This window comes from Moschus berezovskii, chromosome 17 (genome assembly GCF_049115385.1).
Source record: "Moschus berezovskii isolate FMDL1 chromosome 17, NW_MosBer_1.0, whole genome shotgun sequence".
In the NCBI taxonomy this organism is placed as follows: Eukaryota; Metazoa; Chordata; class Mammalia; order Artiodactyla; family Moschidae; genus Moschus; species Moschus berezovskii.
In genome coordinates this window covers 41,370,835-41,383,242 of record NC_142476.1, presented here as the reverse complement: position 1 = coordinate 41,383,242, position 12,408 = coordinate 41,370,835, and the positions used below count along the sequence as shown (strand labels likewise).

The 12,408-nt window shown below is 43.0% G+C and overlaps 1 protein-coding gene across 1 annotated transcript in view; it reads left to right on the top strand.

Moving 5' to 3' along the window:
* The window catches only part of CFAP74 (cilia and flagella associated protein 74), an 86,930-nt gene that overhangs the window by 19,637 nt on the left and 54,885 nt on the right, over positions 1–12,408 (top strand). Inside the window, exon 2 of the mRNA XM_055419373.2 lies at positions 11,922–11,989. Coding sequence (XP_055275348.2) covers positions 11,938–11,989 — 52 coding nt within the window. The 5' untranslated portion in view covers positions 11,922–11,937. The remainder of the gene's footprint in view (positions 1–11,921; positions 11,990–12,408) is intronic.

The window sequence follows — 12,408 nt, the reverse complement described above, 5'->3', positions numbered from 1 at the left end:
TTTTGTCTTGTTTGTTGTTGGGTGAGGCGTCCTGCACAGGATGATGGTTGGGTGATGCCAGGTCTTGTATTCAAGTGGTTTCCTTTGTGAGAGTTCTCACTATTTGATACCCTCTAGGGTTAGTTCTCTGGTAGTCTAGGGTCTTGGAGTCAGTGCTCCGACTCCAAAGGCTCAGGGCTTGATCTCTGGTCAGGAACGGAGATTCCACAGGTGGTTTGTTATGGCATTAAATGGGATTAAAACAAATACCCAAAGATGAACCCCAGACAAATGGCAGTTACAAAATCAAGCAAATAAGAATTAAAATAATGAAATATACACATATACACCCATAAGCAAAATAAAAACAGTCCAACAAAAATAAAGTACAATGGTTGACCAGATGAACAAAGGAAACCAAAAATGATATCCACCAGTTAAGAGCAAAACTAAATAAAGCACAAACTGGAAAACAAAACTAAAGCAAGGTGCCAACTGGGGAATAAAGCAATGAAAACAAAACTAACAAATATGGTGAGAAAAAAAAGGAAAGAAAAGAAATAGAAATGCAAAGTTAAATAGAGGTAGATAAAGAAGATTTATATACATCAAAGATTAACTTCAAGGGGAAAAGAACAGTAGGAAAAGCAAACAAAGGACTAAATGTAGAAAAAATAATAATTGGTTTAAAAAATTGTTTTAATTAAATAGAAGAGGAAAACTCTATAGAACTCCATAGAACTCCATAGATAAAGGCAAACTTAGAGGCAGACATTTATAACAGCAATAAAAAGTGTGACTGGAAAAAAAACTCAAAAGCTTAATTAGATTTCATAGCTAATAAATTCGACAACTATAACAGAAGATTAAAAAAAAAGAAAAGAAAGATAAAAAATCCAAAATAAACTACAGAACAAGTCAAAATATAAGAATAATAAATGTTTTACTTGAGTCTCTGCTGTCAGCTTCCTTTCCTTCACTGGGAGTCACAGTCCACCTCACCTCCCTGGGATGCCCTCCAACACTGTGCTGATCTCTGGATCTTCTGTGGGGGCACTCAAACTTTAATCTGGTTCTACTCCTGTGTGTTTTTGCCTCCAGTGTCCACAGCTATCAGAACTAGTGTGTTTTCTTTTGTGGGAGCTTTCAGTGTCCTTTCATAAATTCAGTAGAAACTGAGTCTGCCTTGTTGATTGTATGGATTTCATCTGAAGCTTGTACAGCTGATAGGAAGGTTTTGGGTCTTCTTCCTTAGCCACAGTGCCCCTTGGTTTCAATTGTGGTTTTATTTCCACCCCTGAATGTGGGTCATCCACTGGGGTTTGCTCCTGAGGCTGCCCTGGAGGACTTGGGTTTGCCCCTGTGAGGGCCAGGTGTGGAGGTGGTGCAGCTGCTTGGGTCACAGGGATTCTGCCAGCACCAGACACTCAGGGGAGTTAGCAGCTAGGGCATCAGTAAATATAGTGCTCTAGAAGGGTATGGCAACCGGTATTGGACTATACACTCAAGTATTCTTGCCTGGAGAACCCCACTGACAGAGAAGCCTAGCAGGCCACAGGGTTGCAAAGAGTTGGACACAACCCAAGTGACCCCGCATGCATAGACGCAAGACTTTTTTTGCCTGTGGCATCTCTGCCCCAGTGAGGGTTGAGTGTGACGGTGGCACAGCTGCTTGGGTTGCAGGGATCCTGGCGCGCCAAGTGTGCAGGGAAACAAACTGCCTCAACTGCAGGAGTTATGGCCCTATCAGTCTTTTTTTTCCGAGCATCTGGTAGCTGGTGATCAGAAGGCCTCTCTGCCTAGTCTTTCTCTGTAGCCCCACCCTTTCAGGAGCTTAGAGGGATCACTTGCCTGGGGTCTTTCTCTGTTGTTCCATGTATCAGACACTTAAAGGGGCACCCTGGGTGGGGTCCTACTCTGTAGTTTGGTGCATCAGGTGCTTGATTGGACAGCCTCTCTATTGTTCAACTGCCTTTGCTGGCCTGTGGGAAGAAAGAGGCTAGGGTGATGGTTCCACCCCCTACACATGACTCAGCAGTATCACCTTGCTTCCATGGCTGCCTGGCTTTCCTCCAAAGGCATTTCCCACCACAGTCTCCTCCCTCACGTCCACTTGGCCCATCTCTCTGCAGTCAACAACAGCCCTCACCTTGGGATTGCTCCATAATCCCTACGCTCCAGCTCCCAGGCGCTGCACCTTCTAGAAGACCTGCCCCCCCATCTGGGGTATGTATGGCTGCAGCAAGGACTGTCTGATTCTCATTCCATTTAGGCTGCCACAGATGAGCTGTTTCACTCTCAGCCTTAATAAATGTTTCTCCTCTGACTCAGACAATTGCCCTGATGTGGGGATTGGACCCCTTCTACAGTTCTCCCACCCTCCATGGGCAGGTCTAGTCCTACTAACACTCCTGTTTTTCCCCTAGTTCCTTCCTCCTACCGAGTTTTGCATGGTTCTATATATTCTTTTCTATTGGTCAGGTACTCCTGTCCGCTCTCAGTTGGTGTTCTGCAAGCACTTCTGTTTCTGAAGGTATATTGCTGATATATCCACGGAGAGAGATGTACTCCACAACCACCTATTCCTCCGCCATCTTGTTCCACCCCAGATGTTCTTTTCATCATCAGTCAGTTCAGTTCAGTCGCTCAGTCGTGTCCAACTCTTTGCGACCCCATGAATCGCAGCATGCCAGGCCTCCCTGTCCATCACCAACTCCTGGAGTTCACTCAAATTCACCTCCATCGAGTCGGAGATGCCATCCAGCCATCGCATCCTCTGTCATCCCCTTCTCCTCCTGCCCCCAATCCCTCCCAGCATCAGGGTCTTTTCCAATGAGTCAACACTTCGCATGAGGTGGCCAAAGCATTGGAGTTTCAGCCTCAGCATCAGTCCTTCCAATGAACACCCAGGACTGATCTCCTTTAGGATGGACTGGTTGGATCTCCTTGCAGTTCCAGGGACTCACAAGAGTCTTCTCCAGCACCACAGTTCAAAAGCATCAATTCTTCGGCAATCAGCTTTCTTCACAGTCCAACTCTCACATCCATACATGACCACTGGAAAAACCATAGCCTTGACTAGACGGACCTTGGTTGGCAAAGTAATGTCTCTGCTTTTTAATATACTATCTAGGTTGGTCATAACTTTCCTTCCAAGGAGTAAGCGTCTTTTAATTTCATGGCTGCAGTCACCATCTGCAGTGATTTTGGAGCCCCCCAAAATAAAGTCTGACACTGTTTCCACTGTGTCCCCATCTATTTCCCATGAAGTGATGGGACCAGATGCCATGATCTTAGTTTTCTGAATGTTGAGCTTTAAGCCAACTTTTTCACTCTCCTCTTTCACTTTCATCAAGAGGTTCTTTAGTTCTTCACTTTCTGCCATAAGGGTGGTGTCATCTGCATATCTGAGGTTATTGATATTTCTCCCAGCAATCTTGATTTCAGCTTGTGCTTCTTCCAGCCCAGCATTTCTCATGATGTAAATAAGCAGGGTGATAATATACAGCCTTGACGTACTCCCTTTCCTATTTGGAACCAGTCTGTTGTTCCATGTCCAGTTCTAACTGTTGCTTCCTGACCTGCATACAGGTTTCTCAAGAGGCAGGTCAGGTGGTCTGGTATTCCCATCTCTTTCAGAATTTTCCACAGTTTATTATGATCCACACAATCAAAGGCTTTGGCATAGTCAATAAAGCAGAAATAGATGTTTTTCTGGAACTCTCTTGCTTTTTCGCTGATCTAGCAGATGCTGACATTTGATCTCTGGTTCCTCTGCCTTTCCTAAAACCAGCTTGAACATCATGGTTCACGTATTGCTGAAGCCTGGCTTGGAGAATTTTGAGTATTACTTTACTAGCATGTGAGATGAGTACAATTGTGCGGTAGTTTGAGCATTCTTTGGCATTGCCTTTCTTTGGGATTGGAATGAAAAGGGGACTGGAATGCAGAGTAGGAAGTCAAGAGATACCTGGAGTAACAGGCAAATTTGGCCTTGGAGTACACAATGAAGCAGGGCAAAGGCTAACAAGTTCTGTCAAGAGAACACACTGGTCATAGCAAACACCCTTTCCAACAACACAAGAAATGTCTCTACACACAGACATTACCAGATGGTCAATACCAAAATCAGATTGATTATATCCTTTGCAGCCGAAGATGGAGAAGCTCTTTATAGTGAGGGAAAACAAGACCTGGAGCTGACTGTGGCTCAGCTCATGAACTCCTTATTGCAAAATGCAATAAATTGCAGTAAGTAGGGAAAACCATTCGGCCATTCAGGTATAACCTAAATCAAATTGCTTATGATCATACAGTGGAGGTGACAAACAGATTTGAGGGATTAGATCTGGTAGACACAGTGCCTGAAGAACTATGGACAGAAGTTTGTAACATTGTACAGGAGGCAGTGACCAACACCATCCCCAAAAAAAGAAGTTCAAGAAGGCAAAGTGATCGTCTGCAAGGCCTTACAAATTGCTGAGAAAAGAAGCGAAGCGAAAGGCAATAGAGAAAGGGAAAGATTTACCCATCTGAATTCAGAGTTCCAAAGAATAGCAAGGAGAGATAAGAAAGCCTTCTTCAATGAACAATTCGAAGAAATAGAGGAAAACAGTAGAATGGGAAAGGCTAGAGATCTCTTCAAGAAGATTGGAGTTATCAAGAGAAACTTCATGCAAGGATGGGCACAATAAAGGACAGAAATGGCAATAACTTAATAGAAGCAGAAGAGATTAAGAATTGGCAAGAATACACAGAAGAACTATACAAAAAATATCTTAATGAACCAGATTACCATGATGGTGTGATCACTCACCTAGAACTAGACATCCTGGCGTGTGAATTCAACTGAACCTTAGGAAGCTTTACTATGAACAAAGCTGGTGGAGGTGATGGAATTCCAGCTGAGTTATTTAAAATCCTAAAAGATGATTTTGTTAAAATGCTACGCTTAAAATGTCAGCTAATTTCAAAAACTCAGCAGTGGTCACAGGACTGAAAAAGATTTTCATTCCAATGCCAAAGAATGTTCAAACTACCGTACAACTGCACTGATTTCACATGCTAACAAGGTAATGCTCAAAATCCATCAAGCTAGGCTTCAGCAATATATGAACTGAGAACTTCCAGATGTACAAACTGGGCTTAGAAAAGACAGAGAAATCAGAGATCAAACTACCAACATTCGTTGGATTATAGAGAAAGCAAGGGAATTCCAGAAAGATATCTACATCTGCTTCATTGACTAAACTAAAGCCTTTGACTGTGTTGTTGTTCAGTTGCTAAGTCATGTCCAACTCTGCAACCCCATGGACTGTAGCACACCACACTTCCCTGTCCTTCACTATCTCCCAGAGTTTGCTCAAATTCATGTCCATTGAGTCAGTGATGCTATTGAACCATCTCATCCTCTGCTGCCCCCTTCTCCTTTTCCCTTCAATCTTGCCCAGCATCTGAGTCTTTTCCAATGAGTCAGCTCCTTCACATCAGATGGCTAAAGTATTGGAGCTTCAGTTTCAGCATCAGTCCTTCTAATGAGTATTCACATTCATTGATTTGTGGATACTGAAACATCCTTACATCCCTGGGATAAATCCCACTTGATCGTGGTGTGTGATCCTTTTAACATATTCTTGGATTCAGTATGCTGGTGTTTTGTTGAGGATTTTTGCACCTATATTCATCAATGATACTGACCTATAATTTTTTGTGTGTAATATCTTTGTCTGGTTTTAGTATTAGGGTGATGCTGGCCTCATAGAATGAGCTCAGAAGCATTCCTTCCTCTGCATTTTTTGGGAATAGTTTGAGAAGGATAAGTGTTAACTCTTCTCTTTAATGTTTGGTAGAATTCACCTGTGAAGCCATCTGCTCCTGGAGTTCTGTTTGTTGGCAGTATTTTTTTTAAATAGCTTTTTGTGGAAATCTCTTATGGTGCTTTGTATTTCTATGATGCTAGTTGTAACATTTTTTAATTTTTTTACTTTGCAATTTTTAAAATTATTCATTTACTTGTTTATTTTTGGCTGCGTCAGGTCTTGGTTGCAGTCCACACACAGGCTTCTCTCTAGTTGTGGTGCATGGGGTCCAGCACGTGGGCTCTATAGTTGGGGTGCTCAGGCTTAGTTGCCCCCCAGTGTGTGGGATCTTAGTTCCCTGACCAGAGATTGAACCCACATTCCTTGCATTGAAAGTCAGATTCTTAACCACTGGACCACCAGGGAAGTCCCCTAATTTTTATGTTGAAGTATAGTTTATTTCCTTCCAAGGAGTAAGCGTCTTTTAATTTCATGGCTGCAATCAGCATCCACAGTGATTTTGGAGCCCCCAAAAATAAAGTCTGACGCTGTTTCCACTGTTTCCCCATCTATTTCCCATGAAGTGATGGGACCAGATGCCATGATCTTTGTTTTCTGAATGTTGAGCTTCAAGCCAACCTTTTCACTCTCCTCTTTCACTTTCATCAAGAGGCTTTTGAGTTCCTCTTCACTTTCTTAAGGGTGGTGTCATCTGCATATCTGAGGTTATTGATATTTCTCCCAGCAATCTTGATTCCAGCTTGTGCTTCTTCCATCCCAGAGTTTCTCATGATGTACTCTGCATATAAGTTAAATAAGCAGGGTGACAATATACAACCTTGACGCACTCCTTTTCCTATTTGGAACCAGTCTGTTGTTCCAACTGTTGCTTCCTGACCTGCATACAGGTTTCTCAAGAGGCAAGTTATGACCAACCTAGATAGTATATTAAAAAGCAGAGACGTTACTTTTTCAACAAAGGTCCGTCTAGTCAAGGCTATGGTTTTTCCATTGGTCATGTATGGATGTGAGAGTTGGACTGTGAAGAAAGCTGATCGCCGAAGAATTGATGCTTTTTAACTGTGGTGCTGGAGAAGACTCTTGAGAGTCCCTGGAACTGCAAGGAGATCAAACCAGTCCATTCTAAAGGAGATCAGTCCTGGGTATTCATTGGAAGGACTGATGCTAAAGCTGAAACTCCAATACTTTGGCCACCTCATGCAACGAGTTGACTCACTGGAAAAGACTCTGATCCTGGGAGGGACTGGCAGGAGGAGAAGGGGACAACAGAGAATGAGATGGCTGGATGGCATCACCGACTCGATGGACATGAGTTTGAGTGAACTCTGGGAGTTGGTGATGGACAGGGAGGCCTGGCGTGCTATGATTCATGGGGTCACAAAAAGTCAGACACGACTGAGCGACTGAACTGAACTGATAGTTTATTTACTTTGTTGTGTTAGTTTCAGGTTGTAAAGCAAAGTGATTCAGATATACGTATATCCATTCTTTTTCAGATTCTTTTCCTGTATAGTTTTTTTTACAGAATATTCAGTATAGTTCCCTGTGCTATATAGTAGATCCTTGTTAATTGTCTATTTTAGATATATTATTGTGTGTATGTTAATTCCAAACTCCTACTTTATCTCTTCCTGCCATGTTTCCCCTTTGGTAACCATAAGTTTGTTTTCAAAGTCTGTGAGTCTGTTTCTGTTTTGTAAATAATTTCATTTGTATTGTTTTTTTAGATGCCACATACGATCATATGATATTCATCTTTTTCTGACTTACTTTACTTAGAATGGAAGTCTCTAAGTCCATGTCCCTGCAAATGGCATTATTTCATTCTTTTTTTAATGGTTGAGTAATATTCCATCATTTATATGTGTATATCTCACAACTTCTTTTTCCAGTCATCTGTCAATGGGCCGTAGGTTGCTTCCATGTCTTGGCTATTGTAAATAGTGAAAACTGGGGTGTATATATCTTCAAATTATGGTTTTCTCTAGATAGATGCCCACCAGTGGGATTGCTGGACCCCATGGTAGCCCTATTTTCAGTTTTTATGGAACTTCCAGACTATTCTTCATAGTGACTGTACCAATTCACATTTCCACCAACAGTGCAGGAGGGTTCCCTTTTCTCCACATCCTCTCTAGCAGTTATCATTAGTATGCTTTTTGGTGATGGCCATTCTTACCGGTGTGCGGTGATACCTCGTGTAGTTTGTGATTTTCATTTCTCTAATAATCAGTGATGTTGGGCATCTTTTCATGTGTTTGTTGACCATTTGTATTTCTTCTTTGGAGAAACGTTTATTTAGGTCTGCCCATTTTTTTATTGGGTTTGCTTGTGGGGTTTGTTGTTTTGGCCATGCTACAAGTGTGGGGCATCTTACTTTCCTGACCAAGTGACTAGGGATTGAACCCGTGCCCCCTACAGTGGAAGCGCAGAGTCCTAACCAGTGGACTGGCAGGGCACTCCCCAGTTGTTTGTTTTTTATACTGTGCTTCATGAGCTGTTTGTACATTTTGGAGATGAATTCCTTGGTTGCTTCCTTTGCAAATATTTTCTCTCATTCTCTGAGCTGTCTTTTCTATAAGGTTTCCTTTGCTGTGCAAAAGCTTTAGGGTTCAATTAAGCCCTATTTGTTTATTTTTGTTTTTATTTTCATTACTCTAGGAGATGGTTCAAAAAAGATGTTGCAATTTGTGTCAAAGAGTATTCTGCCTATATTTTCCTCTAAGAGTTTTATAGTACCCGGTCTTATATTTAGGTCTTTAATCCATTTTGAGTTTATTTTTGTGTGTGGTATGAGAGTTCTAATTTCATTATTTTACATGTAACTGTTCAGTTTTTCCAGAACCACTTATTGAAGAGACTGTCTTTTCTCCATTGTATAGCCTTACCTCCTTTGTTGTAGATTAATTAACTGTAAATGTGTGGGTTTATTTCTGGGCTTTCTATCCTGTTGCATTGACCTGTATTTCTGATTGTAACTTCTTTTTTACTTCTGATTTCTAGATTTGAGCCCTCTCTCTGTTTTTCTCTTGATGAGTTGGCCTCAAGATTTATCAAAACTGTTTATCTTTTCAGAGAACCAGCTCAGTTTCATTGATATTGTTTATTTAAATCTCTAATTTATTTCTGTTCTGATCTTCATGATTTCTTTCCTTCTGCTAAGTGGGTTTTGTTTGTTCTTTCTCTAATTGCTTTCGGTGTATGTTTAGGCTGTTTACTTGAGATTTCTCTTGTTTCCCAAGGTAAGTCTGTATGTCTATAAACTTACATCCTATAACTGCTTTTGCTGCATCCCACAGATTTTGGACTTAGTTGGTCTGTTTGTCCCTAGAAGAAATTCTTAATGTCTTCTTTGATTTCTTCGGTGATCCGTTTGTTGTTTAGCCTCCTTGTGTTTGTGTTTCCTGTGGTTTTTTCCTTACAGTTGAATTTTAGTCACATAGTTTTGTGGTCAGAAAGGATGCCTGATATGATTTCCATTTTCTTAGATTTGTTGAGACTTGATATGTGGCCTATTCTGTGATCTGTCCTAGAGACTGTTTCATGTACACTTGAAATTATTTGCTATTTTTGTATGGAATGTTCTATATAGATCTATTAAGTTCATTTGGTCTAATGTGTCATTTAAGGCCAGTGTTTTCTCACTGATTTTCTGTCTGGACGACGTGTCCATTAACGTAAGTGGGGTGTTAAAGTCCCCCTTACATTAACTATTGTCGTGTTACTGTCAGTTTCTCCTTTTGTGCTTGTTAATGTTAATACTTGCTTTATGTCTTTAGGGGTTCCTATATTGGGTGAGTATTTGTTTACAATTATTAATCTTCTTCTTGGCTTGATCCTTCGATCATTATGTAGGGTCCTTCTTTGTTTTGAAGTCTACTCTGTCTGACATAACTACTGATAACCCAGCTTTCTTTTCATTTCCATTTTGCATGGAATACCTTCTTCCATCATGTCTTTCAGTCTGTATGTGTCTCTAGATCTGAAGTGAGTCTCTTGTGAAGTGAAAGTCGCTCAGTTGTGTCCAACTCTTTGCGGCCCCATGGACTGTAGCCTGCCAGGCTCCTCTGTCCATGGAATTCTCCAGGCAAGCATACTTGAGTGGGTAGCCATTCCCTTCTCCAGGGGATCTTCCCAACCCAGGGATCAAGCCCAGGTCTCCCTGCATTGCAGGTGGATTCTTTACTATCTGAGCCACCAGGGTAGCCCAATAATAATGGAGTGGGTAGCCTATCCCTACTCCAGGGGATCTTTCCGATCTAGGACTTGAACCAGGGTCTCTTGCACTGCAGGTGGATTCTTTACCAGCTGAGTTACCAGGGAAGCTCTTTACTGGAGTGGGTTGCCATACCCTCCTTCAGGGATCTTCCCAATCCAGATCTTCCCAACCCAGGGATCGAACCCAGGTCTCCCTCATTGCAGGCAGATTCCTTACCATCTGAGCCACCAGGGAAGCCCATGAATGTTGGATTGGGTAGCCTGTCCCTTCTCCAGGGGATCTTTCTGACCTAGGAATTGAACTGGAGACTCCTGCATTGCAGGCAGATTCTTTACCAGCTGAGCTATGAGGCAGCATATATGTAGGCCCATTCAGTCACTCCGTGTCTTTTAATTAGGGCATTTAGTCCATTTGCATTTGAAGTAGTTACTGATAAGTATGTACTTCTTGCTGTTCAGTTAGTTGTTTGAGGGCCGTGTTTTTACTATTTTGTTCTTTTCTTCTTCTTTTGTTCTCCTCTCTTACGATTTGATGACTATCTTTAGTGTTACCTTTGGATTCCTTTCTCTTTTTTGTGTGTGTATCTATTAGTTTATGGTTACCATGAGACTCATATATAGTAGTGTGTGTATATGTGTGTTAGTTGCCCAGTTGTGTCTGACTTTAGCACACCAGGCTCCTCTGTTCATGGAATTCTCCAGGCAAGAATACTGAGTGGGTAGCCATTCTCTTCTCCAGGGGATCTTTCCAACCCAGGGATTGAACCTCAGTCTCCTGTATCACAGGCAGATTCTTTACCATCTGAGCCACCAAGGAGGCCCAGATGTGTGTGTGTGTGTGTGTGTGTGTGTGTGTGTGTACATGCCACTGGTGGGTGGGACTGAGGGGTCTAGGATGTCCCAAATTGATGTTGGCCTGCAGATGAGTGGAACCAGATCCTAGGGTGGCTGGCTGAGGGCTCCACAGTGTCTTGGAGCTGATGTTGGCTTGCAGGTGGGCAAGCTGGGCCCTGACATGACATGGTGTGGGGCTGTGGTAGTTCTGGTCTGGCGTATGCCCATTGGAGGGCGGGGCTGGGGCCCAGGGCTTCCAGAATTGGTGTCAAGCCAATGGTGGGTCTGGCAGCAGGGCCTGGGGGTCCTGGAGTAGGTGTGTCAGCTCACTGGTGTGCGGACCAGGTCTTGGCACTGATAAGCCGGAGGGAGGAATGTGACGTGGCACTCACTGCCCTGTGTCCTAATGTTAGAACCAGCTCCCCAAGAACAGCTGCTGGCAGCGTCCCTATCCCCAAGGTGAGCAGCCTGCACTTCCAGCCTCTCCAGGAGGTTTCCTGAGGTCAGCAGTGGTTCTGTCCCAGGCTCCTCTCAGTTTCCTGTTTCTGCTTGGGGCCCTGAGTGTGTGGGACTTTGTGCAAGTCCTCTAAGAGCAGTGTTGCTATTCCCACAGCCCTCTGCCTCTCCCAAAGGGAAGTCCATGCTGGCCTTCAAAGCCAGATGTCCAGGGGCCTGTCTTTCTGGTGCCGACCCCCAGGGAGACTGATGTTGGTCTTGGACCCTCCCCTCTTTGGGGAGAACCTCTGCAATTATGATGGTCCTTCAGTTTGGGGTTCCCCCCAGGCGTGGGTCTTGATGCACCACAACTTTGCCCCCATCCCACCCCACTGATGGTCCTCCTTTATGTCTTTGATTGTAGACCATCTTTTCTGCTGCGCGAATCCTTACACGTCTGTAATATTCTGGATGTGAGACCTTCCTCAGATCTGTGTACTGCAGATAATTTCTCATATTCTGTGGCCTCTCTTCATCTTCTTAATGTCTTTTTAGAAGAGAAATGGTTAATTCTTTGAAATACAGTTTTTTTAATGTTTTTTAAATCCGTCTCTGTACTTTGTAAACATTTTGCAGCTGATTTTGCTCCAGGATGGAAGAAGACGAGAAGAAACTTTTGGATGACAAGCCGCTTGTGGAAGATGGTAATTAAGAAGGTCCCCTCATAAAGAACATACATTTCACAGCACAGAAGGCACAGGGTGGGCTTGATGGGGGCCCTTTAATTCCCTTTTTTTCACAGAAACTACATTTTTTTAAGACAGTCCGTTCCGTTCCGTTCTGTCGCTCAGTCGTGTCCGACTCTATGCGACCCCGTGGACTGTAGCCTACCAGGCTTCTCCGTCCATGGGATTCTCCAGGCAAGAATACTGGAGTGGGTTACCGTGTTTTTAAGACAGTATTCTGTCTTTAATTGGAGGAAGGGTCCATGTGGCTGAGACCCTGTAGGTGGCGACTGTGGTTTCCAGCATCTCTGTCTAGGAATCTGGTACCGTGTTTACTCCAGTCCTTTGAATGTGACCTTGTCTTGTTTTATTTTCCTGGAAACATTGGATTAAAAAAA